The sequence below is a fragment of the Corvus cornix genome, chromosome 8 (assembly GCF_000738735.6).
Source record: "Corvus cornix cornix isolate S_Up_H32 chromosome 8, ASM73873v5, whole genome shotgun sequence".
Taxonomy (NCBI): domain Eukaryota; kingdom Metazoa; phylum Chordata; class Aves; order Passeriformes; family Corvidae; genus Corvus; species Corvus cornix.
In genome coordinates this window covers 19,148,772-19,176,712 of record NC_046338.1, presented here as the reverse complement: position 1 = coordinate 19,176,712, position 27,941 = coordinate 19,148,772, and the positions used below count along the sequence as shown (strand labels likewise).

At 37.6% G+C, this 27,941-nt stretch overlaps 2 protein-coding genes and 1 long non-coding RNA gene across 54 annotated transcripts in view; 1 reads left to right on the top strand and 2 right to left on the bottom strand.

Annotated features, from left to right (window-relative positions):
* Window positions 1-472: 472 nt before the first annotated feature.
* On the bottom strand, window positions 473-23,977 carry SLC35A3 (solute carrier family 35 member A3). Of its 3 annotated transcripts, none has more exons than XM_039556429.1 (8): window positions 23,910-23,977; window positions 13,898-14,102; window positions 12,904-13,058; window positions 12,694-12,816; window positions 11,410-11,581; window positions 8,234-8,352; window positions 7,592-7,725; window positions 473-5,581 (listed from the first exon to the last, which is right to left on the bottom strand). In XM_039556429.1, exons 2-8 carry the CDS (start codon window positions 14,082-14,084, stop codon window positions 5,491-5,493), a joined length of 981 nt encoding a protein of 326 aa, XP_039412363.1. In that variant the 5' UTR covers window positions 14,085-14,102; window positions 23,910-23,977; the 3' UTR covers window positions 473-5,490. The 3 variants fall into 3 exon arrangements, with proteins under 3 accessions (XP_039412363.1, XP_039412362.1, XP_010407492.2); XM_039556428.1 differs by having other exon boundaries at window positions 23,874-23,954; XM_010409190.4 differs by lacking the exon at window positions 23,910-23,977 and adding an exon at window positions 19,913-20,356 and having other exon boundaries at window positions 581-5,581.
* Window positions 20,360-27,147, top strand: LOC109145944. Its single transcript, XR_002047663.3, has 3 exons — window positions 20,360-20,709; window positions 22,243-22,425; window positions 26,997-27,147. It is a non-coding gene; the product is annotated as an uncharacterized LOC109145944 (long non-coding RNA).
* Window positions 24,348-27,941, bottom strand: part of LOC104695570 (hornerin-like) — a 50,268-nt gene continuing 46,674 nt past the window's right edge. For 49 of the 50 annotated variants that reach the window (XM_039556397.1, XM_039556420.1, XM_039556385.1 and 46 more), the window contains 4 exons: window positions 27,022-27,060; window positions 26,431-26,469; window positions 26,145-26,174; window positions 24,348-25,772 (listed from right to left, as the gene is read on the bottom strand). In XM_039556397.1, coding sequence (XP_039412331.1) covers window positions 25,674-25,772; window positions 26,145-26,174; window positions 26,431-26,469; window positions 27,022-27,060 — 207 coding nt within the window. In that variant the 3' untranslated portion in view covers window positions 24,348-25,673. The remainder of the gene's footprint in view (window positions 25,773-26,144; window positions 26,175-26,430; window positions 26,470-27,021; window positions 27,061-27,941) is intronic. The other variant, XM_039556381.1, reaches the window with a different exon arrangement.

Here is a 27,941-nt window from a genome sequence, read left to right as displayed (position 1 = left end):
CCCTGAAAACTGCTGTGAAATGACCCAGTTTTATTATAGGTTATCTCCAGAAAGGGCAGAGAAACATGTCCTCCATCATACATAGCAATTGCTTGTGAATTCTGTTAAGGTCTTTGATATCTTGTAAATTATAGCTATACATAGCTCCTTACAGTGTTAGTGTTTTACAACCACACCCCATGCTATAACTTGATATTGATACCCAGGTGCTCCCTACCACCCCCGGTTCAGGGCACATCTGGGGTTTCAGACCAGAAGAGCAGAGAGTGTCACAAGAACACTGCTCTTGAACGTGATTCACAAGAGGTCATGACACAGTGGTCAAAAAGAAGCATGTCTCAGTCAAAATTAAATTGCTGGCAAAATTCAGTAAGATGTATGTTAAAAGATACCATTAACAAACATCTTACAACAGCCTTCTAGATTTTATAGAAAACTATGTTAAAATTATATAGTGAAATAATAATAACTGTTAGTTAAAACATCGTTTAATTTCTGCCGAAATATGCATAAGGCAACCCTCTCCTTTTAACAAAGCTCTCAAACAGTTTTTTTATCACATTCTTAATAAAGACAGTGCTTAATTTTAATCCGTTTATTACTACAGTGACATTATCTACACATACAGAAGAAAAAAAATACAGTATTTTACCTCAATGTGGATTTAAAAAAGGACTGTGTTAAGTCATGTAAGATGCATTCAGTGTTCAGCAGTGTTATATATACCAAAAAAAATAACCTTTTCCAAACTGCCTGGAAACACCATATATTAAAACTGTATTCAGTGTAATCACACACAAATATCAACATCAAGGTACAAAAACCTAAGACTACCTTAAAAAGTTTGCTACAATGTTTGAATAAATGATTTATATTTGGGCGCATGTATTGACAATAAGGACAAAGTTTAAAAAATCTAAAAGAATTATACTCATGGCAGCAAATGCAAACTATGCTTAACATATAAGCAATTCTTACTGAGCTATAAATCACTAATGAAATGAATATAGCTAATTACAGTCAGAATGATGCCAGAAGGTTGAAGATGAGTTAATGTTCCATGTCTACTCTTGGATGCAAATGTGCAGCAGACATTCAAGAACAAGAACAAGCACTGAATGGCAAGTCAGGACAGGTTCTTTTTTCTTCTAGGAAGAGTTATAAATTCAGCTGAGAAATACTTAGAAAAAGTTAAAAATTCAACTGAACAGAACTTTGGACAGTAACTGAAGCAGAAGATATAATTTAATCAATTCCATGTATTTTGTTGCATTTTGACCTGCATTTTTCTTTAGTAAAATGTCTCAATTCTAGATACCTAAAACCATACCATGAGCTTACCTGGAAAGAGCAGGGCTTTCCTCCTCTGGAAAATAATCAGCATTAAAAATGAAAAGAACAATTAAAACTAAGGCAAGGAAACACTACTTGGGAGTTTCTCATAGTAATACACCACCTTACATAATGACACATTACACATATATGGTATAATATCATATTATAGATAAATATTACCTTTCTAATACACAAAAAACCCCCGTTTTTTAATAACTCATTCTCACAAAACATAGATTTCAGATATGGAAGGAATGAATAATCCTCCTCAACACAATATCCAGCAAGAAACATTGTCGCCAGGAGGAAAATGAGAAACAAATTCAAATTTGGAAAATGATGATCGCTTAAATACAACAGAACACGCAGGGCTGGTTAGGAAATACATTAAAATATGAAAGTTGCTGACAACAAAAACCAGAAGAAATGCAACGTTTCAGTAATAAATTTTTTAAAAATTCAACAAAATCTATTGCAGTATTTTGAATTACAGCCATAAAAATAAGTCAGAAACACAAAACAATTACGTACTACTAAAAGTCTGTGAGAGGCCTGTATGCACACGAAACACAAACAAAATGAGATTGTTTTGTCTTTTTGAGGAAAAAAAAAAGACAAGTTACTAAAACATTGCAGTAAAAAACCAAAGATGTTATACTGGAGAAGTTGAATCGAGAACATTAATCTACCCTCTACTGACACAAATAAAAAGGGAGGTTTTCTTAAATTTTGTCTAAAACAATAAAGTTGAATAAAACTATACAATTATCTGAATTCTTTGAGAAAATACATTATTGGGCACTTGTGGATTGCTTAGAAATACACTGTGGAAAGAAAAGTTTATCTTACTTTATTAGACTCAAGGTTTTTCACCACTAAACTGATTTATTTTGCTTTGTTAAGTTTATCATTATTTGACCATTTATCATGTATCCCAGAGATTCTCAAATAAAACTACCAAATACCCAAATATTCAATAAATACTAGTACACCCAATATGTAAGTCTAGAAAAAAAAAAAATCACATAATTCAAGCTGTTGCAAATAAATACCTAGCTATAACTTCTGTAACTTCATAAATATTTAAATAAAATTCTGCTAAGTATAGGTTAGCCTCCTAAATATACAACTAAACTAACAAAACCATTGCCTGCCTAAAAGTCAGAAAAGTAGTTCAGAAAGGCAAGTTTATTTTTGGGAATTTAGACTCCTACAGAGTTTGCTTTTAGGGCAAACTCAAAGCACATTATCCACTACTTCCCAAAGCTCTGTGCTAGCTATTCCTCTTTGGTTAGTTAATGAGTTACAGACTTAAAACTACTCAAAAAAAAAAAATCCAAATGTAAAAGCATCTCAGTGAGAAAATGTGCATATGCTCTCCGATTGCAAAGATTAAAGAAATCAGTAAGCCCTCCTCAAATCCGTTCTGCTCTCACAAAACACGTGCTATCTCCCCTTGGCCAGAGTAACACCTCAGACAAGAGCCTTTCCTCAGCCTGCCAAAGGCTAAGGAAACACAGCTAAAAATTCAAATTCACTTTTCCTTTTCAGCAACAAGTCTTTGAAGAGATCTATCTTGCTGGAAAACATAACTGGACTGTCAAATGAAAGCATGGAAGTCACTGATTTACAGACAGGAGTTACTGTTCCTTACTACAGCAGACAGCATTCCAAAGCTGCATGGCATCCTATTCCAAAGCAAAGAGCACATATTCCTGGTCTTTCCTTTAAACATCCTTACTGACAAATATTGACAGGTGCACCTGAAATATTAAAACCAGGCTACATGTCACAGAGCTCCAGCCACATGGTGATTATTTGGTCTATTTGGTCCCTTCCTGTACAACTGGCTTTAAAGTGTTCTCAACCCTTACGTTTTTTGGACACTTTTTTTTTTAGGAAAGTAACCAGTTATATCACCTGAACACTTCCACTGCTGTGATTCATGAAATCAAAAGTATTATTGGGTAGGCCAAACTCCAACTGAGAGATTACTAGCAACACTTCCCGCCTCATTTCAGAGCTGAGTGGCTCCCATTCTGCACTCGGCACTGCTGCGAGCCGCTGCCCTACACACACATCTTACCTCATGCTGCACACAGGGGGCAAATGGCTAAATGTGACTTTTCAAAGATTGTGCCACATTGAATGTTACAGGTAAAAGTTTCAATATTAACACAGAATGCCCATTTAGAGAGTTTTGACCACCAAGTAGCAAAGCTCCTACAATTACAACGTGCTGGGACAGATTCACAGTTCACAAAGCTTAGCAAGCCCTAGGCATAGCTCTGATATTTCTTTAATGTCTTTCTCTGATAAGATAAACAAACAAAACATTGATAAAACATGTAATTACCAACAGAAGGAAAACACTATTTTTACTTGACTGATACAACTGGAATTCTTCCTTTCGTGTTTACAACACTTCATTAAGAAATCTCAGAGCACTCTTACAGAATCTCCTCGTCTATCAGATGAGGTACTTTGGTAAACATTTTAAAACACCCTTCTCTTACACGTTTTCTTTAGCACAAGACAGATATGAAAAAGAACATGAAGGGAGTGGTGGTGGGGAAAAAGGGAAAGACATTTTTACCACTTGCCATTCTACTGGTAAGGGACTCCTGATACGTTTTTGTATAAATGCACCATCACGGGTGTCACACGAAGTCACCCAACATTAACATCCATTGTGAACAGTCTCCTGAAAATCAACGATTTTTAAGACAGTTTTTTTTGTTTATTTGTTCCAGATTTTTTTAGTGTTTCTGACTATATGCAAATACTTCAAGTGAAGTGTTCATAACAGTCTAATTGATTTAATTGCAGCAAGGTTTCTTTTTGAAGTTTTTTCTTTGTTTGAAACAGAACAACAGCATGCTTTTATATTTATCTATTGCACAATTAATTGCTTTTTAATTATGTTTCCTACTAAAGTAATTCCACTACTAGACTGAATAGCTCCAGAGAACCCATTTTGGTCTGTTGGCTCAAGGACTCCCAGAACAAAATAATAATTAAAAAAAACCCATCAAAACTCTAATTAAGCCATTACATAGAAATATACAGAAAAAGCCTTGAAGAGTTCATGAGTAAACAACACTTGTTTAAAAAACACCTCTGTAATAAAGTACAGTACAGTATACAGATGCCATACCATAATATCTCCAGATGGAGCTGTTACAGACAATGATAATGCCTTTAAAATGCTTACTATGGGCTCTTTGTTTTTTTTTAATTGTGGTTTAAAAGAATCTCCAGAGGCTATTTAAAGCACAAAAACTACTTTTAAGGTTCTACCAAAAAGATGATTTATAATCAGTAAAATAACAAGAATGAACATTACATCTGAACAAGCACCCATCAGAACCCTACTCTTACTCCCAGGTTAGCATGGTAACCTCCCACTGGTGTTCCCAGAGTTATTCCATCTGCTACAACACTACAGGCTGATGAAGGCTGCAGTATTCCTCTCTTTGTACTTCGGTGAGAATGTTAACATTCTTACAATAGTTTTATATAAGCAACAGAATTATAATATTATCATTTAATAACAGATTTCTGTTATTAAATCTGCCTTCTAAATATATAAAAATATTTGATATTGTGAAAGCATCTTTCAATCATATTTCAATTTTCACAGTTTTAATAAGGAGTACCTAATTAGAACCATCACTTTAGTACTATGACATTCAGCTCGTTTCACGTAAATAGACAAACAGTTAAAAACATATTTACTAAGATTAAATAGAATCAAATCCCAAAAACATACAATCTGACAATGTTGTCGTGTGCTCTTTCAAAGAGTGCATAGGACATATTTCTGCAGCAGTCAATACAGTAATTATTTTGATGCAATCTCAGTCGAAGCTGTAAACATTCCCAATTGTAGTTTCTTGGAAACTTTTGGTTCCTTTCATGTTTTTATTAGCAAGTTGCACTGGGCATTCCCCTGACATTTCCCCCCCATCAGTTACAGACAGCATCATCCTCCACCTGTAGCCCCTCTGGCTGTTCAGAACTACTCATCAGCACTTCTTCAATACATTCAGGGCAGTCATCCTTCCCTTGCAATGCACAGTGACACTTCCACATGCCCGTGCTAGCAAGGCCCCCAGTGCATGATCTCGAGAAGCAGGTTGATGAGGAAGTCTGCTATGCCTTAATGGGATTTCCTGCAGGTTTGGGATCATAACCATATAGGAAAGTAGCTGCTATTACAAGGATGGCTCCGAAGAAAAAGACACTGGATAGAATAGGGATGAAAAAAAAAAGTTTGTTTTAGTTGATGCAAATTTATTTATGCAATACAATCAAAAGAAAGGATATTCTTCCATGAGGAAAACAGGAAGATAAATTATATTTGTCCAATGTATAAAGAACACAATAATTTGTACATTTTTATTTTTAGAGGGATGCAGAAAGTTGTTGAAATAAGTAACGACAAATTAATGTATCATTATATTAACATATTCTGAAAATTAAAACTATACTTTCACGGAACAACTGTCAAGAGCATCAGATCAATCCTTCTTTCCTTAATTTTTTACCTAAAGATGTGGGCAAAATGGAAGCAGGAGCTGAAAAAAAGCAGCTACTGTGGTTAACTACCTGTTTTTAACGAATTACATACATCATGTTGTTGGAGCTGTGTTTGCTCTGAAGTCCTAAGCTTACGTCAAAACAAATTACTGCTGCCTAAGAACCAGTTTGCAAGTCAGTATAATCTAATTTTTGGCAGATACAGAAAGATTTGTCTCATGAAAACACAATAAGGGCATCTTTTCTATTGTGACATTTTGGCCTTTCAAGTTGTTTTGATAGTTACAAGTCTGATACAAAATAACCAAAGCCAGCAGACAACCAGTACACATTTTAGAAACGAATCTTCTCATAGACATGACAACATCAACAATTTCATCTTCTGAACCAAATACTAAAAAACTGTGGCATATGACATGATAATCCTTCAGAGGATACATTTAGCCTATTTTGGGACACGGCCCCTTGCAACCCATTCAAGCATTTAAGTACTTGACATCTATTACCCTAATCAAAAATGTTGATGTAACAGAAACAATTATACTGTTTCAGTTCAAACACATTGTTAGCATAAGCAAGGTACTAAAGATTAAATTTGATTAACTCAAGTTAAGCAATTTTTATTAAATTGGATGTCTTCAAGTTCTACATGCTGCTACTTGGCTCTATTTAATTTTCAACATGTTTGCAGAAGCTGTTAAGTTACTTATTAATTTTCCATTTGAGCACACAGAAATTCTTAAACCACTTTCGACATTTGTTTTAATGGGACAAATATAGTCTACTTATAATTTAAGCTCAATGTCTTCCACTTCTTAAGCCTAGATAGCTACTCCATTTCCTTTTTTGAATGTTTAAGTAAAGCCCTGATAATACAGAATCACAGAACAGGCAGGAATAGAAGGGACCACAGTATTGCAAATATATACTTTTAGATAAAAAGACGTTTCTTTGTACCAGATACAAAAGTCGTAAATATTATTCAAAATATTTGTATGCCATGAGTACATGTAACATGCAAGGAGTGTTGGTCAGTCACAAGCAAAATCGTACTCCTACATCTGGAAGTGGGATTATTAATTCTACACTCCATACAGGAAGAGCACTGGCAAGACAAGCAGTGTTCTGAACCCACCCATGTACAAAACCTGTGGTACACAGAGCTCATCCCCAAAACATCAGGACACTGTACAGGGCCTAGAAGAATGGAGCAAGCACTCTTCTTTCTTTCTCACTACTGAATATGGTGTTGCCTTTAGAAATAGCTCTGCCTTTGGGCTTCTGGGTGCCCTTGGGCAACTCAGTGCGGCAGCGTCACTTCCGTGAGTGCCGTGACTGCAGTGAGCTGTGCTGGAGCGTGTGGTGCGGCCGGTGAAGGGCAGCACAGAGGCGATGTCCCCGTGCCAGCCCCTTGTCCCGGGACACGGAGCAGCGGCAGGGGTGCAGTGCCCACCCGGGGCCGCAGGGGGCGCACCGGGCGGAACAGCGGCACCGGATACCGGCAGCAGCCCGCAGGGAGCGGGACCCTCGCCCGCCTGGAAAACTCACTGTTAGCTACCGGATGGGGCTAAACCTTGATGTGCAAGTTGTACCTAAGCATTCTGAAAGTGTGGCTTGGACGGGATTGGGTTTTTTATTTATTTTCGCAGTTATATCTGGTAAGCAATAAGTTTTCAACTATTTTTTTTTAGTATACTTGGGAAGTAATTCTTACCTTGTAGGGACAAAATCTTGCAGCCAGAAATAGGAGATCAGTGTTGACAGTATAATAGAGAGAGAAGTTGCAAATCCCTTTAAAATGTTGTCTGCATATTTTATAACAGCAGCAATCACCAGCCCTCCAAGTGCCTGGAAAAATAGTGAGGTTTGGATTCATAAACAGATAATTTGACTGAGAGCATCTATTTTAACACCATGCACCTACTTTAGGAGAAGCTATTGTCTGTGTTGAAGAGCAATACATTTATTTTATATTATGGATTTGCACTGTTGAAAATAAATATTGGACGAGTAGTTCTTTCCCCATCAAAGAAATTGTTGATTGTATCACCACCATTAAATGAGTGGAAATGCTTGTACTGAACATTTTTAGCCACAGGAGAAAGACCATATAGAGAGATATTTTTAAACATTACAAAATAAATAATGCTTATTTAATAATGCACAATACTTAATCATATACCTGCTATATATTCTCCAGCTTTTCACTGAGAGGTTTATGCTAAAAATGATATATCAGACTTTTGACTATAGAATTCTCAATAACTTCACTGACACCTATTAGTTTCCCCCGTTATTTATAGAAGAGTAAATCCCTGAGTACCTTCATAGAAACATGCAACACAAGGTATCTCACCTGTAGAACAACCACCACCCACGTAAGTTTATTGTATCCTTGAAAAAATCCATTCTTTGACAGTTGTTCTCCATCATAAATGTAAACACCCATCAGTCCAAATATGCTACCAAAAAATCCTGAAAGTACAAGATTGATTAAAAGCTTCAGGTGAAAAACATGCACACGGATTCCTCATCCTTAAAGGCTGCTCGTGTATTTCTGATTTTAAAATTGGACTGTCACTTGCAATACCATCACATCCAAATGCAATCAGTCCTGTTCTCTTTTAAAAGCTATTCTCCACACATACAAAGAGTTTTGATTGTTTCCATGAAGATATCTTTATATACTTATCTTCTATTATTTTCTACTGGAATGGAGTGATTTTTGTTTATGGCATATAGTAAAATTCACTTAAATGCAATTTCAGTTTTCCTGAAACTAGTCATGACTGAAGGCTGAAGTAACCCTATAACCTGGAGAGAAAACCAGGAAAACACTCAGTGGAGGAGAAGGTCCCTGGCACAGCAGGAGCAGCAATTAGCAGTTTGCCAATTCAGACAAGGATCTTGGAAGTGGGATTCTCCTGAGCCAGTCTCAAACACAATGAATGTTTACTAGTAGAGACTTAATGTCAAAAGCTGAAATTGGGATAAGACTGTGGAGCTTTTAATTTGGCGAGTAGTGTTCTTCTATCAAATGGGAAAGCTTTCTCAATCCTTCAAACATGGCATAATGTAAGCAGCTACTCTGTGACTGATGTCTCCTCTAGTTCTGAGCAGGAAAGGGGGAACACTTTTTTCTGTTCCTTCTCTGTGAAAAGCTGATTTTCATCACATTTCTTAGCATCTGAAAAAGGCAGCATTGTTTTGAACAAAATAACACCTTCTGCTTGATAAGAAATAATGCTTTTTGTAGGCAGAATTAAAAATGTAGATAATTCAGATTAAACCATTTACTTATATTTTCCAATTGATCTGCTAAAATAAAGAAATAAAATTGACTATTCATACATCCTTATTATGATATTGGTATACATTAAAAATGGAATTTTAAACAATTTCTTTTCCCATTATTTTCTATAGTTTTAATAACTCTCTATGGATATGAAAATGAAAACCAGGTTGGACATAAGGGTTTTTGGTTTGTGTTTTAAGAAAAGCTCTATTTCAAAGCTCTTGCTTATGAATGACTTGCTCCTGAATAATACAATGTCTGAAGTGGGCAACTACCTTGCACTTGCAGAAAGAACACACCAATGTATTTTTGAAAATGTGATTTCATGTTTTATGTATTTTGTAAAGGCTGTATAGCAAAAGCTGTATTTATTTTTGTATGTATTTAATATATATTGTTTAATGTATTTATGTATTTAAATAGTTTCTAAAATCTTCACGACATATGACAACATTAACTTTATTTTTGAACAGAAAACAACCTCAATAATAAACATTCTACTGAACTTCCTCTTGAGGCAGACCAAGCTCACTAAAAAAGTAAATACAAAACACAGGTGATCTGATTCTCACTACAATCAGACATTTATGTCTTCATATATCACTGTTCTAGCTATTCATAACCTTGAAGAGTGTGTTTAGACACAGCCTGCTCTGATCTCATTGTTTCACAAAGAAATTACTGGAACATTCAATATATGACCAGGCCAACTACCAAACTACGTGTACACCTGTGTACTGTAGAAAAATCTCAACAATGTTTTAGAAGAGATCATCGATTCTTCAGCAATTATGGATTCTTACTGGAAATTATTTCAGATATCTGCTGCCCATGAAAGCACTTTTAGCATGGAAACTGATAGTAATAATAATAATCATCATCATCATCATCAGCTTTCCTTGGTAATGGATTTTATATTGCAGCTCCACCCAAAACACCACATCTTACCTTAAATCCTGGACCAAGCCCCAGCTAGCAACCCTTCTCTGCCCCCCAAAATTCCCTAACATAACGCTTCCTGATGTATTTCCTACACCCTGTTCAGGAAAACTTAGTTTGAATATACACAAGCAGATAGTAAGGAGAGGTTTTGATTCCTTTAGCTATACTCAGTTTCAAAATATTATGGTAACGTAAAAATGTTATATTCAAAATTAAGTTCCGCATTTTTAACTGAAACCATTTATAATTAAAACACAGTAGTAGGAAAAGAAAGGAAAAAAATATGGCTTATTGACCAACTATCTAATTACTAAAGAACCCACACCATCTCCTGTTCTTGCAGTACTGCACTACATTCTACCAGACTCAATACCCAGCTCTGATCCACTAAGTCATCTCATGACTTAACTTCACACTGGATTTGATCACTAGTCTGGTCTAAGGTGCTGGGAAGGTCAAATTCTGCTCAACACATCCATTCAAATATGTCATAAATAATTATTGCCTACAGGTGAAGACCAGAGGGATTCCATTAGAGAAACAAAGGCAACAATAAGCTTTGTTCCTGTTGCAGAAAAGGAACAAAAGGATATTGTTGATGTCACATTTCCAACCCTGTAAACTGGACAAGAGTGCTTTGAAGTGAGGGAAAACTCACTCAGGAACACAGATCAATTATGTTACCTTTAATATCTAGGGTCTGGAAGATCCAAGACTGCTTTGGGAATAAAAGATATTCTCTTACTGGTAAGTGCACAGTAGGTACACCTATTTAAATAGTTAAGATGAACTGGTCTTTTGCATATGCCTCTCCCCAGTGATTATGCACACAACTGAAAGAAACTGACCTTTGTATTGAAATAACAGTAATTAATTACCTCAACTTTATTCACAAACAAAGCAGATTTTATGGCTTGGCACTTTTAATAGAAAAAACTGCCTACCCAGGCACAAGAGAAAAAATACATTAATTTTAAAACATCTCAAAACATTGACTTGGAAACATATTTTGTTTTAATATTCCTATATTCTCTAAAAAACAGTAAAAAAATTTCAACTGATAGATTCTGTACCAATGTACAGATACTCTATTAACAAAGTAAATCAAGAACTAGATTGAAATCAGAAAGTAAATTCTATAATTCCATCTAGCAGAGTTTAACTTTCAGTTTTAAAATAACATATATGCAGCATACTAAAATGTTGATTTTTTAAAATTTATACATTCATTTTGCACAATTATCGTAATGCTTCAGAATGCAATATCTCTAACAGATGACTAAAATTAAACTTACCAAGCTGAATGTTTCTGATCCACACAGACTGCTTAGTTTCCTTTAAAATTTTCTCAAAATAAACCCCAGCAAATCCACTAGAAAAGCACGCTATGAGAACTGCAATCAGGCCTACAAACTGTGATCCTGCTGAATGCTCCTTAGCAGGTGTTGCTTGAGAGTCTGAAGGCCACTGGATGTAAAAACAGTTACACAAAATTCACTGATGAAATCAAGTCATGAGCATCTGTAAAATGCAAACTTGGTTTCTACCAACAGTAACAATTACTAAATACAGATAATCACATGCCTGTAAAGCTTTGTATTTTGGACCACAAATACTTTTAAAGGACTGCAAAGCTACAATTTTTCTTTCTACATATTTGTAAGAAGTAAAATTGTGCCTGAACTGGGACAATACTCATCAACTTAAACAGGTGCAGGATTTACGTTTTATAAGCAAGAACTGGTTCTGAATCACAGTGTGACTTATCATTATCTGCCACCAACTTGCGCCACCCAACAGTTGGTTACCTTACAAATATAAGCACAGTTAGAAAACTACTTACACCAGCTGTCTTTAAGATGGGATGAATTGTCTTTTTCATGTGCCCCTCTTTGGTGATTGTGCAGACTAGTTAAATCTGGCAATGTGTCAAATGCTATTTGAATAAAATGCAATGCCATAGACAAAAACTTTCTGAGGAGTCTGTTAAATACTGTCAGAGTGTTTTGTTCTCATTTTTCATTACTGAATTTAATCACTGTATCTTTTCCCAAATCCTTAAGTTTTAAAATAAAAATTTCTAGGATATACTAAAATCTGCTAAAAATTCTTAGAATAGTCTCTTATCCCATGATCATGCCCTCTAAGAACTACAAACTCTGGTACTTGCACTATTTAGAACTGAGGCCAATTTTGCTTTTTGAAATAGTCCAAAGTAAATGTGCCATGCTGAAACCATATGACAAAGTGAACACAGCCTGTACTGGCAAGGAAGATCTGTGAATTCCTAATGTCTGAAGAAATGTGCTAATAAACAGTGCTATCATTATTACTTGCAGGTTGCTCCAGAGGCCCTTTAACATTCTACAGTAGAGCACTGGGTTGCAAAAGAGGTGTTATCTTCTGCTTTTGAACCATTTCTGGTGTCCTCCAGACCTGGCCAGTTGTGATTGGTAGCTCCTGACTATACTCTGGTGCTCGTGTACAGCTGGTAGAATCAGAAAGCTGAATAATCAGTATAGAAATCTGTATTTCTTGAATAAACATTAAAACCCCACAAATCACCTGCTAATATTTACCTGCACAAATGCCACTCCTGTCATCAATATTACCAGTGACAGCCACTGGTATACACCCAGTTTCTTGCTCAACATGGACACAGAAAACAATGCTGTGGTGAGAATTTTCAGTTGATACGTAACCTAGAAGAACCAGAAACAGTTACTACTACTACCCCATAATTCATGGGGGTTTTTTGAAACTTACAGAGAGTTCCAAATATGCAATACCTGGTATGTGGCTGCATCTAGGTTTGACAATGCTACATATAGCAAGTTGTTCTGAAGAGTGTAAATTCCTGAAGGAATAGCAAGTTTAAGAGTTTCCATGGGTTTGTTAAGGATCTCGTCATGTAGCACTCTGTTCAGAGTCCGTAAATTGCATTCTACCCAAAGAAACAGTAAAAGAAATAGATATTCACTAAAAGGAAAGGGTGGGGAATGAAAGAGAAACAGCAATATTCTGTTCTTAAACTGTTGCCCCTTTTTATAGCTATCACTATGCCAAGACCTGAAAATACTATGTTTGACTTTAACAGGTTTTGTATATGTAAGGAACAATGGCTGCAAATATCTTCTTACAGCCTGAAGTATCAGAATGAAAACAATTATTCAAAATAATTTGAGATAAACTTATTGAAACCATATCAATAACTTAAGATAATATATCAAAGAGTACCACCTAAAAGTCCATATGTAGAATCCTACAGTCATCAATATTTATGCATAGACAATGACATTTTTAAGCTGTTGAAAATCAAATAGAAACCAGATAAATTCAGTTTAAAATGTACAGAATAAGAACTGGTGTAAATGTGAATACAGTTTTCTATTTTTTAGCTTAGAACTATGATTCTTCCTGTAACAATGAAATTGCTTCTTCCGTTCTGCATCTACTGTTTATCACAGGTTTCTATTATCATTCATGCTTTGGACACACTTAAAGCTTTTAGTTTTTAGCTACTTCTACATATGGATTTCTTAAAATGCCTGAGCAAATGCAAAATTTGAGATGTAAGCATAAAATTTATTCTTGCACTCCTCAGTATCCAAATTCTCTTAAGTAAATATACAGCATAATTATTGTCTTTCCAAGACTATTTCTTACACAAGGAGAAGGGAAATGCTTTGTTGTATGCCTGTACTCACATGGCTGCTTTGCAGTTGCCACTACAATACAGCATATTGATTAGGAAAATTACTTGGTGCAAAATTTGACACATACTGCTGTCTTTGTAGACTAATAGAACACAGGCCAAAATCTTCAGAAGTTCAGCAATAACTACTGCAGTAGAGGATAAGTAACGAGGTCCTTCTTCTTTCAGTGTCCGAGAATAGCGCATGGTCAATACTAAACTTGTGGTCTGAAAAACCAGGATGCCCAAGGAAAGGTACTTTAAATTAGCAGACATTTCTTGACTTTTTTCTTTCTGAAACAGAAAAACAGAAACGAACCCAAAGGTAATATTGCAGATATTGGGAATCACAGATTTCTTTATGTAGGTGAAGGCTCACAAGGTATTTTCAAGCTGAAGGTGTTTTCTGCTGTGGTACAGCACAATGCCCAGTACTCCTGCTGCAAGGAGCTCTTCCCAGACTGAAGAGTTTTTCCCACTCTTCCACCTCTGGCAAGTTTGTCAGGTTGCAGTCTCTGCCTTGCCAGGCGACACCGTCCCAGCAAAAAAGGGTGAGGGTTGGGCTGCTTTAAATAAGAATGAGAGGCATGCCTGGCAATGAAGGGAGAGTTGTGGGAAAGCAGAGTTGGAGAGGAAGACATGGTATGGAGGGGCTGCAGGGGAGGCTGCTGCTTATCCTGCTAATTATCCTGCTCAAAAAAAATTCATTGACTATAGATGACTAGGTGACTGCAACTGCTTACTCAGACTGCACTGACTACCACAAACCTTATGTTAGTAAAGCTGTACCATCCTCATCTCTATTAGGAACTTCCACCAAGTTGATGCAGTTTTCTTTACAATTTGTCATCAATTTAAAGGATTAACTTATCGCAGAAGACTAATAGAGACAGTAATTTTCATTTTGCAAGCAAAATATATGACAAGGAAATTTGAAAAAAGCTTGCTGCTACTCAGAATATCACATAATTTTTGCTATCCTTCATATAAAGAACTTCTATACACACAAACTAATGCTTGCTATAAAAGATTACCTTCTGCTCCCTTCACTGCCCACTTATTCAGAAAAAGAGCCACTTTTTATAATGCTGAAGTTAAATCAATAACTAAGAGTTTACAACTATGTTTACAAGCAAAAGAAAAACAGTAACAAGCCAAGACAATGCACATGGTTCTCAATTTCAGAAGTCTAGACACTCACTGGGTGCATATGGCAGAGCTGTCCCTGTGTTTTACACCTGCAGGCACACAACTTCGACTCATTAACTATCCAGCTCTGTTCACACTGCTCAAGGATGTGCTGGTACCTCTAAATATTCGTAGCTTGAACTGAAGCTGTTTCTTGCAGACTGCATTTCTCTAGCTCAAGATGCATTTTATTGCTGTTTTTGTAGACATTTGGAGAGCTGCACTCTTCAAGTATTTCTGACTTGCCTTTATCTTGTCTCTAAGCATTTATAGTTTTTCCCCAGTCAAGTATTCAAAGTCAAATTATTACCTATATGACACTGATACTTAAAAGACATTGAAGTAACCTGCAAATAGGTGTGAATTACCAACAGCCACGAAGATATGAAGTACACACTTGTATCCTACACAGTAAAACTGTTTATCTCAAAAATCATGCCATTGTAAAAATATTTGTAAAAGTATACTGGCAAATAAGGAAGAAAAGGATGCCAGGATGCAGAAACTGAGGAAGAAACACACACAGTTCCATTAAGGAATCTTAATCGGAGATACTTTTGTACGAACTACAATCTCATGTAACTTCTGAAGAAACAAATACTACAGCTGCAACTGCACTGAGCAATATGAATCACACAGAAATACAAAGTATGAAGGAGAAGAAAGCTGCAGACAATACTGAAGACTTGATGTTTTTTACTGGTTCTGGTGGAACAATCCATTACACAAGAATGTTAATTAATTAATTAATTAATGTGGAATTATGCATCCCCAACAACAAAACTGAGATGATCTGTTAGTTGAAGAACAACTTTGAAGAATAAATTTGCTACATCTGAGAACAAGGAAGAGAAAAAGAACAGTTCCTGCAAAGGGACAAAGAAGGGACATGCATGTTCAGAGACAATGCTTTCTGGAGAAATGCCAGCAACACAAAGAAGACAGAGGGACAAAAAGGTAAAGGAAAAAAAAAACCACTGAGAGAAGTACAAGAATTGAATTTCACTAAAAGGCTTGTCTATGATACTGGAGAAAAGTGACATTTGTGTGAGCCTGCCTGAACAAACAATTTCTTTCACCTTTTCCATCTACCTAATTTTTTAAAATTGAGACCTTAAAAACTGGAAATAAAGAGCAATATATTAAGATGAAAAACAGTGAATTTCATGAAAGCACACATACAGATAAATAAGTTTTTAAACTTTTTGGTTTTCAGTTTTCAAAATGCTTCTGAACAAAATATAGATAATGGGAACACACATATCCCTCCTGACTCAGACCCAAACTTTTGCATTTTGTCTGCCTGTGAAGTGACACAGTTCACATTAATTTTTTTGCTAAAATACAAGCACCTATTTATGAAGCAGCTTAAAATGTAATTTTAAAAGTAAATCACTAGTGTGCTGTTCATGAGCAAGTACCAAAGCAATCAGCATGAAAATAAACCAAAAAGCACAACACTTTGATAAGCCCATCAGGAAAGCCATAAAGAACACAAACCACGTAATTATCTTGAACTTCTGTCTTGTCTTCCTCAGTAGTCATGAAAAAAAAGGGAACCCTCCTCAGACAGTGTATCTCAAAAAGGCAGCAGTAGCAGGAAATATTTCCTTACTGTAGTCACTAATGCAGTTTTGAAGTTTCAAAAGTTCACACAAAATGGAATCTAAGTATCCAGCGTGATGGCTGAAATAAGGGTGTTTGTTAAAAGTTGTCCTGTCACTGGTCAACAAGACAGGCTTGTAGACAGAAAGTGCATGAAGTTTTATGCTGGACTTACAAACTGGTTCACAGAGCAGGAACTAGAGTCCTGAAACGTACATATGCCAACAATATAAATACTCTCTCTTAAGCACACAGAACATTTAATCAGCTCTCCTGGTCCCTTCTCCTTCTTTTGAAAGAGCTGCTTATCAGCCCACAGGCCTCTGTGCAAACTGGGGACGGACAATCCAGAAAAGGAGCAAAGTACTGAACTTCAAACAGTTGGGGCTGTCTTCAACTGCAGCTTCACAGCAGCTTTAGATTTACAGGTGACTACCAGAGGTGTAAGCACTCACTTGTAGCCATGAGCTCCTGCTACCCTCACAGCAACAGCCTGTGCAGTCACAGAACAAATGAACTGTTGTCTTCAGTAACAGCCCACCCTTGGATTGTCTTAAACCAATAAAGACACTGACGTTCCCAATGCATTTCCTGTACAGAGTTACAATATAGATTTCTTACTGGGCTTTGGATGCACTACTTGGTACTCTGAAGGATGCATCTGTTTGAAAATTCAGATTTAGGTTTGCTAATTCAAAGACTGGAAGGTGGGTGGTCACATGAACTCTGTCTTTTGAACTGTATCTTACAGTGGAGTGCACTAAGGACCTGCACTTCCCTGACTATAATACTGAATAACCTATCTCAGGGACTGGGCTCATTACTCTTTTCTTCTGTTAGTTTATGTTAAAAAAAAAAAGTCAGCCGCTTCTGCGTCATTTCTTCAGTAAGCAATGGACACACCCTGCAGCCACATGGAAGGCAGCCCTATACAGGAGCCAACACGCAGGAAGCCAAAATGGGATTCGCAGCCACGTAAAATTTGAATTCAGTACACACAGGTGGGTGAAATACAGGTGGAGTCTATGTGAAGAGCTGTTCTCCTTCAAAGTAAAAAGGAGAAGGATCCTGGAAAGGTTTCCAGAACACAAACCAAAGCAAAGCAGTCTATACAGGAAGTAATACTTTCAGCTCAAAGTGCCATACTGTGCAAAGTCTGAAAAATAACTCTTCAAAGGAAGCAGATTTTTTAAAGTGGAAAATCACATATTTCCATCTCATAATATTAATTCAAAAATGAATACCTTTCTGACTTGCAGATTTTCGTCTCCCTTTGTAATACCTCCAACCCAGGCTAAAATTTAATAGTTTGCATTTTATTTTGTCCCTACACTTTCCCTCCTAAAATGCTGGTAAATGCTAATGTTTGCAGAGGAAATTAGGCCATGATCTATTTGACTTAATGAACAGCACACCAAAACTCATTGATATTAATCAGGGTTTACTACAGAGCAATAAGTTTACAGGACTTTCCTTAACCTTAAGATTTTGTCTTTTAAAGATCTGATGGTATAAACTTCTGAGTTTTTTCAGCTGCTAAGTATCTACCATTACAAACTTCTGTGCAAAATTAAGGCACAGTCTTGAGTTTGTAGAAGGACTCAAAATCTGACAGAATTACAGGGAGTATCAGAGAAAACTTGCAAGAAAAACTCCAAGCACTTGACACTATCTGAGGTAAATGACAGACCAAAAAAAAGAAAAACTAACAATAAATTCCAGCAAGTCTCGTAACAAAAATGCAGGTTAAATTCACCAAGAGATTTGACAAAAATAACCTCTACTGGAAACTACTTCTTTACTCCTCCATACTCTGTCACAAGTAGAGTTTAATTTAAAAAAAGAAAAAAAGTAACAACTATCATGCTCCAAATCTTCACAATGATGTCATTATATGAATTAAATACCTTCCAGCCTAGCTGTGAAATGTTTCCACTGCTGACAGTCTTTTAGAGTAAAAAAGCCAAGTTACAGGAGTTCTTTTTCTTAGCTCTTATTCCATTTTATGACTATTCAGTTTAACATTGCTTAACCAAATAAAAGGCATTTGTGTATTAGTCAAAATGCAAAGCCCAACACAGAAGTAGACAACCAGCCTCTCAAAATGCCAAAGGCAAAGTTTAAATTTTCTGTGCCACTACACCAAATTCTCTATATGGGATCTGCTGGAAAATAAACAGACTGAGTCTGCCTTGTGGAAAGTAAAGTACACTGTGTCATCCCAGTGGTACAGGTATAGACTTCCTGGGCATTTGCTTGGAAATCAGGATAACAGATTACAGAAACAGGATGGTGCTCTCAGATTTCTCCAGTGAAAGATGAACCTAGTGCTGATGCTACACCTATACAAATATAATAAGCCGTCAACAAAGGAAAAAGCACAATTGGAAGGTGAAGTAAGAGCTAACTCACAGAACTTGAAGAACCTATTTTTACAAGGCTTCTTTCAATGCTTTTCATACTTTCTACATGCATTTCCCTCTTCCCTGTGCTGGGTAACACACAAGTAACATGTCATTTTCTGCAACACAATGACATTCCTCAGAGGAAAGTTCTGTTCCATAAATACTCTTTCTTTTTGGAGTGAATATAGATTTGTATTTACCAGAAGTAGTATCTAATACAACAAATATTTTAAGTATAGAAATAAATGGAAGGAAGGAACCTCATAATGTTCAACAAGGCCAAGTGCAAGGGCCTGAATGTGGGCTGGGGTAATTCAGGAACAGGCTGCCCAGAGAACTGGAGAAAGTCTGTCACTGTAAGTGTTCAAGGACAGGTTGGACAGGTTTTGAGCAATGTGGTCTAGTGGAAGGTGTCCCTGACCACGGCAGGGGGTTGGAAACAGATGATCTTTAAGGTCCCTTCCAACCCAAACCATTCTATGATTTTATGACAAATATCCCACATGGTGCAGAGGGCGCACAGACCTCTCGAAATCTAGTTAAGTGCTGCTGAACTGGGGCCTGAAGTAGCTTTTACATACATACAAATAATTTAACTGCTATATTTGGACTGCTATATTTAACAATACATTTCTTTCTCCTCTCACCACCACAAGATGTAATCTGTCATGTCACTGTAATTTTAATAAGGCACGTCCTAAATATTTCTAATAATCTTAAACCTTGCATTTATCACTTTAAAATGTCACTATGTTTTCCATTTTCCTCATACTGTAAACAGGTCTGTAAACAGGTTTCTTTTTTGTTCCCTCCCTTAAGCTATCTACAGTTTCAGACGTTCCTCCCCAAATACATGGCACTTTTCAACTAAATCACTGCAAATCACTTCATCATTTTAAAACTTACCTTGTTCTTTCTTTTGGTTTCCAGTTTCTTACTCATTTTTCTTGCTGGAGACATTATAAAGTGCACTAAGTACACTATGAAAAAAACCAAAACTGTGTTTCTCTTAAAGTTTGTACACTTCTTCAGAAGTGTGGTTAAAAGCAAATCCTCTAACAAAGCTTTTTCCCTACTCTTCTAGCAGAAACTGAGGAACAAAGATTTTTTTCACATGAAGGTTTCCTTCAGGCAGTATTTCCAATTTCTCCATTTACATAAAAAAAATCTTAACTGGTGAAATGAATTAAAAATATAACTGCATTCAAGTAATATTTTAAAGACAAAGATATCAAGTAGAACGCAGAAGATCACTGGTGGACCTTGCTCCTGCAACGTCATCTTGCTCCCTAGGCATAACCATATCTCATGTACTGGTTTTGGCTGGGGTAGAGTTCATTTTCTTCACAGTAGCTGATAGGGAGCTGTGTTTGGGATTCGTGCTGAAAAGTGTCGATAGCACAGGGATGTTTTCATTGTTGCTGAGCAGGACTTAACTCTTTTCTGCCTTTTCTACCCCACCAGTGAGGAGGCTGGGAATGCACAAGAAGCTGGGAGGAGCACAGCCACGACAGCTGACCTCAGGAGACCACAGGGATATCCCAGACCACACAGAGTCATGCTCAGTACATAAAGGTGGGAGAAGAAGAAGGAAGGAGGGGAGGTTCAGAGTGATGCTGTTTGTCTTCCCCTGTCCACTGTTCCACGTGATGGAGCCCTGCTTTCCTGGAGATGGCTGAATACCTGCCTGCCCATGGAATGTGGTAAAATAATTCTTTGGCTTGCTTTGCTTGCATGTGCAGCTTTTACTTTACCTACTAAACTGTCTATGTCTCAACTCACAAGTTTCCCACTTTTACCCATCTGATTGTCTCTCCCATCCCACCAGGGGGGAGTGAGCAAGTGGCTGTGTGGTGCTTAGTTGCCAGCTGGGGTTAAGCCACAACTCTTGGCCATTTTAAAATCATGAAGATGGTTTTTAAAACTGGCAAGTGCACTTAAGTACAGAGCAGTTACACATTAAATGGTAACCATTAAAGATCAACCAATGATTGCTCCAAAACCTTGGCTTCTGCCAAAGATAGTGGAGGCTGTATCAGTGATTCACCAGCCATATATCACTCAACCAGGAAATTCCATCACTGCCAAGTCTAACAAAGGGAATGCAATTACATATTAACTATTAACTAAAGTCTAATTTCAGAGAATGTTATAAATTGCTTGGGACTCAGGTAAAGTTTTCTTATATGTTGACAGAAAACTGAGCAGAAAGGGAACTTGGATGAGTGTTTTCATGAGCTCCCAAAGGTTTTCTGTTTGTTTCTTTCTTTCATTTGTTGAAAAAAAAGTACCATTCTAATCTATGTATCAGGGAGGAAGAGTAAAGCATTGTGAATCTTAAAGTGTGAAATTTGTGGCTAAATGTTCTTTAAGCCCACCACCTTAATCCTTTACACCAAACCTAAGAATCCAGACATCATATTTTTTGACTGATGAAAATTTGGTTTGATGAATATTATACAAATCACACACTGAGTATAAATATTCAGCATTCAGGAAATTCAGGCCCTCATTGAGCTAAATGTTAACACCAGCATTTCTTATAAGAGGAAGACTTCAACTCTGCCCAGTAGTGCAATAGTTTTATGTTGACATAACAGTCATTAAGCCAGACTCTGCCTGCCAGCGCAGAAATTTGATACAAGCTGCCTGAACGGCCTCTCATTTTCACACAGTACATACACTGTATTCATTGTATAGATCACAGTATAGATAGATCCCAGCAGCCACATTCAGACTCTGGGAGCAAGGAGCCATTCAGTTCTCAGTTTCAATTCAAATAACCACCCCTCCTCAAGCACACAGGAGTGCAAGGCCACGAACCAAAGGACTGCTGGAATGCAGCTCCGGCAGATGTATCAAGCCAATGAAGGAGCTTGATTTAAGGTGCTGAAAGACTGAACATTGAGTCCAGCTGGGGTTCAGCTGCAGCTTACACTTAAGCTATTTATGAATTACAAACCAAGTCTGGGTGCTTAAGGCAATACAGTGTGTCAAACACCTCAGTCAAGGTGGCCTACTTGGAGTGGAGTAACACAAAGTAGATCCTATAGTGAAAATCAACCTGTAGGCACTTTAATTACAAATAAAATTAGACAGCTGTACAGCACTGAAGGGATATAAATATAAGACAAGGTTCAGAAATTCAGTGGCAAAATCCTGAACTCTTAACCATCTGACATTATCATGCCAGATCCTAAGAAGTACAGATGTTAAGAATCTCTCCTCCCCTCTAGAGACATCCTCCATTGATGTGATCCAGCTGTGCAGCCTCCCGAGCTCCAGCAAAAGCACAGAGCCTGCACAAGCAGCATGAATATGGTATGAACTGAAGTAACCACTGAAGAATAAGCCCAGCTAGCAAGCAAATCAAGAACAATATGGGAGGAATAACTGTGTCTAGCAAGCCTGTCCCAAAGGTAAGTATGTGTTGTCCTTCCTTAACACTGCCAACTTCTGAACTGTTTTGAGGGGATGTGTGACTTGAATTCCACAGGTACCTGGCTCAGATGATCTCTGCCTTTTTCTTATTATTGCAAACAATAGCATAACCAGAATAAGGAATTAGGCTGTGTAGGCAGCCTGTAGGATTGTTAAAGGCAGAGTTACTCCTAACAATACATTGCTCTAAAGAAAGCAAATTTATACTTACTAGAACCAGTCTTTCCCCAAACCAGTATTTTTGCTACACATGTTACTTCTACCAACCAGAACATCATACATCCCAAACCAATGGATCTTTATCTCCCAGAACTGTGAATTTCAATCACAAGTTCTTCTCACAATGCCTAACAATGTGCAAGGGAATCATGAACTACAGTATCCAGAGGGAGAGGTTATAATAAATCACTTTCTCCACAACTATCACCTCCCTCAAACTCACCCTGCAGCCTTTAGCTCAACTCAGTGTGCACACTGTTAAGTCAAGTGTAATGCCTATGGAGAGAGGCAATCCCACAGATTTCAGGAAAAGCAGTCCATCACCTAATGTTAATTCTAAGACCCACTTTGTCATTCTGCACATACATTCCCTGAAAAGCAAAGGTTGTCTTAGATCCCAGTCCTCCTGTGTAGAGGCCACTGTGAAAAATAACACTTCCCACTGTGGTGCTCACTCAGTTTTAGAAAGGTTTGTTGCACGTGTTCTTTATGTTCCACATAACACACCCCTCTGTTGCCGAAAGCTGTGTCAGTCTTCTCCACCCAGTCATTCCTTTAAAATATTTTATCTGAATCCAAGTGTTCCTCACTCTGGTTTAAAACGTAGTTTATAGGATTTAATAAAATGAAACAACTTGGTATGCTTTCTGATAACTATCTTTTACCTTTCAGTTTATTCCATAATATGCATTATTACATTTTTAATCTCTATATTCTCTGAGTTTCTGCTTAATCCATAACTACTGTACTGCTAGAGGGTTTCTCATTTCAAAAACTTGGTATAAAATTGTGATACCATGCAAATACTTGTAAAATGAGCATTTCCGTGAACTTTACATGAGCACCTCATCACGCATAGTGAGCATCTTCTCAGCAGAGCACCAGCAAGGGAGTCACAACCTCAGCAGCACTGACACAGCTCTGGCCAGATCCGTGCTCCTTCCCAACTTCACACGCAGCCGCTTCCCCACAACAACTTTAACTCCACCTTCTGCCTCTTCCCTAAACCGCTCCATTTCCAGACATTTCTCCCGGTGATTCTTCAATCCCACCCTTTCCCCTCCCCAGCCAGCTCCCACAGACCTGCTTCCCGCCCCACCCACCAGCCCCAAGCGTCTCCCCCGCCACAGGCCTCCCTCAGGCTCCCCCTCACGCACAGCCCCGCACCGCTCCCCGCGGGGCGGCCCCGGCCGGGCTCTGCTCCCACCTGCGCGCCCGCCCGGCGGCCCCGCTCGCCCCTCACCGCCGGCCCAGCTCGGCTCGCTCCGGCTCCCGGTGCTTCCGGGAGCCGCGGTCCCGTCCCGCAAAGGCTCCGGCTGCAGCCGAGCCCCGCCCGCTCCGTTCCCAGGGCCGCGGCTGCAGCGAGAGCCGGCGGCGGCCGGGCGGGCCCCGGGCCGGGCCCCGGGCAGGGTTCGGCGGGGCCGCCGCATGAGGGGCAGCGGCGCGGGGCGCGGGCGGCTCCCGGAGCCTGCAGCCCCTTCCGCGCCGAGAGCGGCCCGGGCCGCCTTCCGCCCAAACCGTGAACGGGCAACTTCGGCAGCCACTGACACGAGCGTTTTGTATGAAACCCATGACAATTTATTAGAGAATGGCAGGGCTGGTTCTAATTAAGGTACGGACCTCTCCAATAGAACATTACTGTGTTGTCCGAAGAAACAAATTGTTCACCAAATTTTGAAGATCGTATATAGGCATAATTTTATGCTTCAATTACAGGTTGATTTACCGATGGTTGGCAAAGGGTAGTGCTGTACATAAAAACCGGGTGAAATCCTGTCCCCGCAGAAGTTGGTAGTTGACTTGAATGGAAATCTCTCCCACGAATTACAATTGTAAACCGTGACAGAAAAGCACACTACTAATAATGGTAACTGTAAGAGCAGGCACACGTTCAGTAAGACATTCATTAGAAGTAGGCTTTAGGTGAATGCGCTTTGTTAACACCAAACAGAAGGTGGCTCTGAGAGCTCTGAAAGAGTTTACTGCAAGGTCTGGAAACCTGAACTCAAAAATGGGCTGTGGTATTTCAGCGACCACACTGATGTACCTGCTTGCAGATGTACGCATCACTCATGAAATTAAACTTTCGGATATATGAGGTATAACGCGTTAGACTAAATACTTGAAAAAAGGAGTCAAGAAGTTATGAGTTTTATGAATTTAATTTTCTACTCCTTCTAAAGAAAAAGGCTTTATTTTTCAGCAGATTTTAGTTTATCAGCCTAATCTGGGGTACATTTGCCTCACATGCTTCTCTACAGAATTCCAGGTATTTGCAGTTGGTTTAAATGGAGTTCATTGTGTCTTTGCTCTGAGCTGTTTCACTTTTCTAATGATTAAACTTTAATTAACCCCAAAAAATTTCAGTTCTGTGGAGTTTTTTTGGTTTTTTGTTTTTTGGGGTTTTTTTGTTTGGTTGGTTTGGTTTTTTTTGTTTTTGTTTTGGTTTTTGTTTTGTTTTGGTTTGTTTTTGCTTTACAATCTCCATTTTGAATTGCATTTGATTACAAAAGACTAAAACCAATACTCTGATACCACTTCAGCATCTTTTCTTCTGTCCCATGGAGAACTGCTTATCAGATGCTTACATTAGCCTTGTTTTATGCGATGATTACGAGGCACAGTGCTCAGTTTACATGTATAACAATTTATTACACCTTGTCTGCTTTGGTTAATAACCAGATATTTTTAAAGTATTCATTTGTCACACCAATCATTTCAGGTAGGTGTTCATTGCATTCACTATTGGATAAAAAGAAATCATATAGGTAGGGTACAATATGCTCTCTTAAAATGATGCCTAAAACACTGACACAGCTAATGATATCTACTAATGACTAAAACCAGAGGTAAACTAATGAGAGGCATGACATACCAGCTAGACATGCAACATAACAGCTAAATAGCATCTGCCAATTTGGCTTAAGGGTATTTTTTTCTTACATTCAGTAATCTAATAATACGGAATATAATCCGTGTTTAGGATGTCAAGTAACTCTTCAGAAGTTCATATAGACCATTTTGACACAGCAGCAGAGAGAGCAAAGGCACTCAAGACACTGAATAACATCAGGAGTTGAGGAGTGGAGTGTTTCCCAGCAGAGCTCTGTAAAAAAAAAAAAGAGACATTTGATAAACCCATTCCTAATTAGTTCTCTTTTTCACTATTATAAAAGCGTAGAAATTTTCAGAAAAGTCTTTTTCTATTAGCCCCTTCTATTATGTAGACACTTCTGATGTGAAAAGATCACGTGCCACATTTATATCAACAGGTGTCTTTCAGTGATAATCAGGGTCAAAAGTACAAAGCACCTATGTGGTCCCACTTCTCTTCACTTTTGTTAAGACTATTTCATTTATTATTTTGCACATGTGTTCTCAAATGTTTATTCATATGTAGGAAATGTGACAGATTTCAGTGTTCTGTGACATGTATAGGAAGAAAACAGTAGAAACTACAAAGAGGAAAAGTTCTTACCACTTGACTGCCGCCTGAGTAAGGTGATTGCTGAAAACAAACAAACAAATACATTTATAGAGGTGTTCCCAGCCAATGGTTTTGAACACAGTTTTTTTCCTATGATCAATATTTTAATAGCTTAACCCACAGCATGGTTTTAAGTTGTTTAAGAGGAAAGTTGAACTAATATTAATACAGAATGTTCTTTTTAGACCAATTAGTCCCAAAATTGCTCTTTCCACCACCCAGGTTCTTTGTTTACTAAGCAAAAAAGATGAAAGTGCTGTGATGAAAGTATTCTTACCGGTTTCCCAGAGTAAGTGCTTCCTGAGCCAGAGCCACCCTGTGAAATAATTATGAACTATTTAGTTTTGTCATACAAGACTGCAGTGAACAGTGTCCAAAGAGCACACAGCAGCTTGAAAATGTCCTGGATATTAGTGGGTCTGGTAGTGATTTTGATTTTACCATTTTCACTGCACTTTCTCCCCCTACTTTAATTGCATGTCTCAAGTAAGCACAGCTGTGTCCTTTTTATTGCACGAACAGTTTCAGAGTAATGGGTCAAAGCAATGTGTCTTGTCTGAACTACAGAGTTGGAAACTGAATCAATTGCCCCGATATTTAAATGCATCATTCTTATTAGAATGACCCAAGCATGTTCCTATGAGTAAGTAACAGAGTATATCAAAACTGTGCTGTGGGAGGAATAAATGCTGCCTCATCCTAAGGTTCAAGTTTGAACAAAATATACCAATTTTTATTGGTGATTTTTCTCAGACATTTACCATTGTAACATAATTTAAATTTCACCTTCATTATTGTTACCTATCTTAAAACCCAATATCCTCATTTCTAACTTGGTTGCAGAATACTGAAAGAAAAATATCCTTACTGGCTTTCCTTGATGACTGCCTCCTGAGGAAGAGGAACCCTGGAAAAAAATACCTGGTTTTGACTCTAAGTCTATTTGTGCTTAAATATTCTTGCTATCTGGAATAAAAGACCACAGAAGAATGAACACTGTTTTGTATCCAGTCATCCAAAAATCCCAGGCCAAACCTTATCTGAAATACAAATATTTAACATCTTTCTGAGTATTCTTTCAAATGTTGTATTGGACAATTTAATACAAAATTCCCAAGAGGAAAGAACTGCTTTGTAGTTGTGTTTAATATATGGAATAGAAAAAATAACAAGATCCAATTAAACAATAATTCACCTGGTATCAGTCTATGGTTACATTTGGGAAAAAAAGGGCACCACCAACAAAAAAAGGCAAATGTTAAGAGTCCTTTACTCTACAGCTCCTACTTAAAGAAAACTCTAATAAGAAAGGTAGTTGAAAATAAAAGTGGATACAGAAAAATTAGATGTTCTGAAAGCATCTTATTCAGTATTCTGGTGAAGTGGCTCTGCTTACTTGAACGGCTTTGCCAACAGGAAATGTTACAAGCATTAAGTCTTTAAGAAATGCCATCAAATAGGTACAGAAAATGTCTCACCTTTAGGATTCATGTATTAGAAAATGTAACATTCATAGCCACTTTTTAATAAAAAGTACATCTTCTTTTCTATAAGAGATAAGCTAAAACATTTGTATCTCCTGCCATTGAATGACAAGAGCAAGGTCCAAATTACATAGTAAAAGTAGTAGTCTGAAATGGTAGAAGTTGAAAATATGCATAGTTAAATGGCAACTATTATTTCCCTTGAAAAGGAGGTGTTTTCTTCAAAGCAAGACAGAAACACTTAAGACCAATGCATCCAAAATCAATGAAAAACTGAGCTCTGAGCACGAAGTGTATGATTATT

What these genes read in the sequence shown, in the direction of transcription:
- SLC35A3 (XM_010409190.4), bottom strand. Translation starts at nt 19,966, where the DNA reads ATGTCTCCAGCAAGAAAAATGAGTAAGAAACTGGAAACCAAAAGAAAG. An exon ending in ATTAGTCTACAAAGACAGCA is followed by an intron (nt 13,059 to 13,897) that starts GTATGTGTCAAA and finishes TTCTTTGGGTAG; the next exon opens with AATGCAATTTACGGACTCTG. An exon ending in TAGATGCAGCCACATACCAG is followed by an intron (nt 12,817 to 12,903) that starts GTATTGCATATT and finishes TGGTTCTTCTAG; the next exon opens with GTTACGTATCAACTGAAAAT.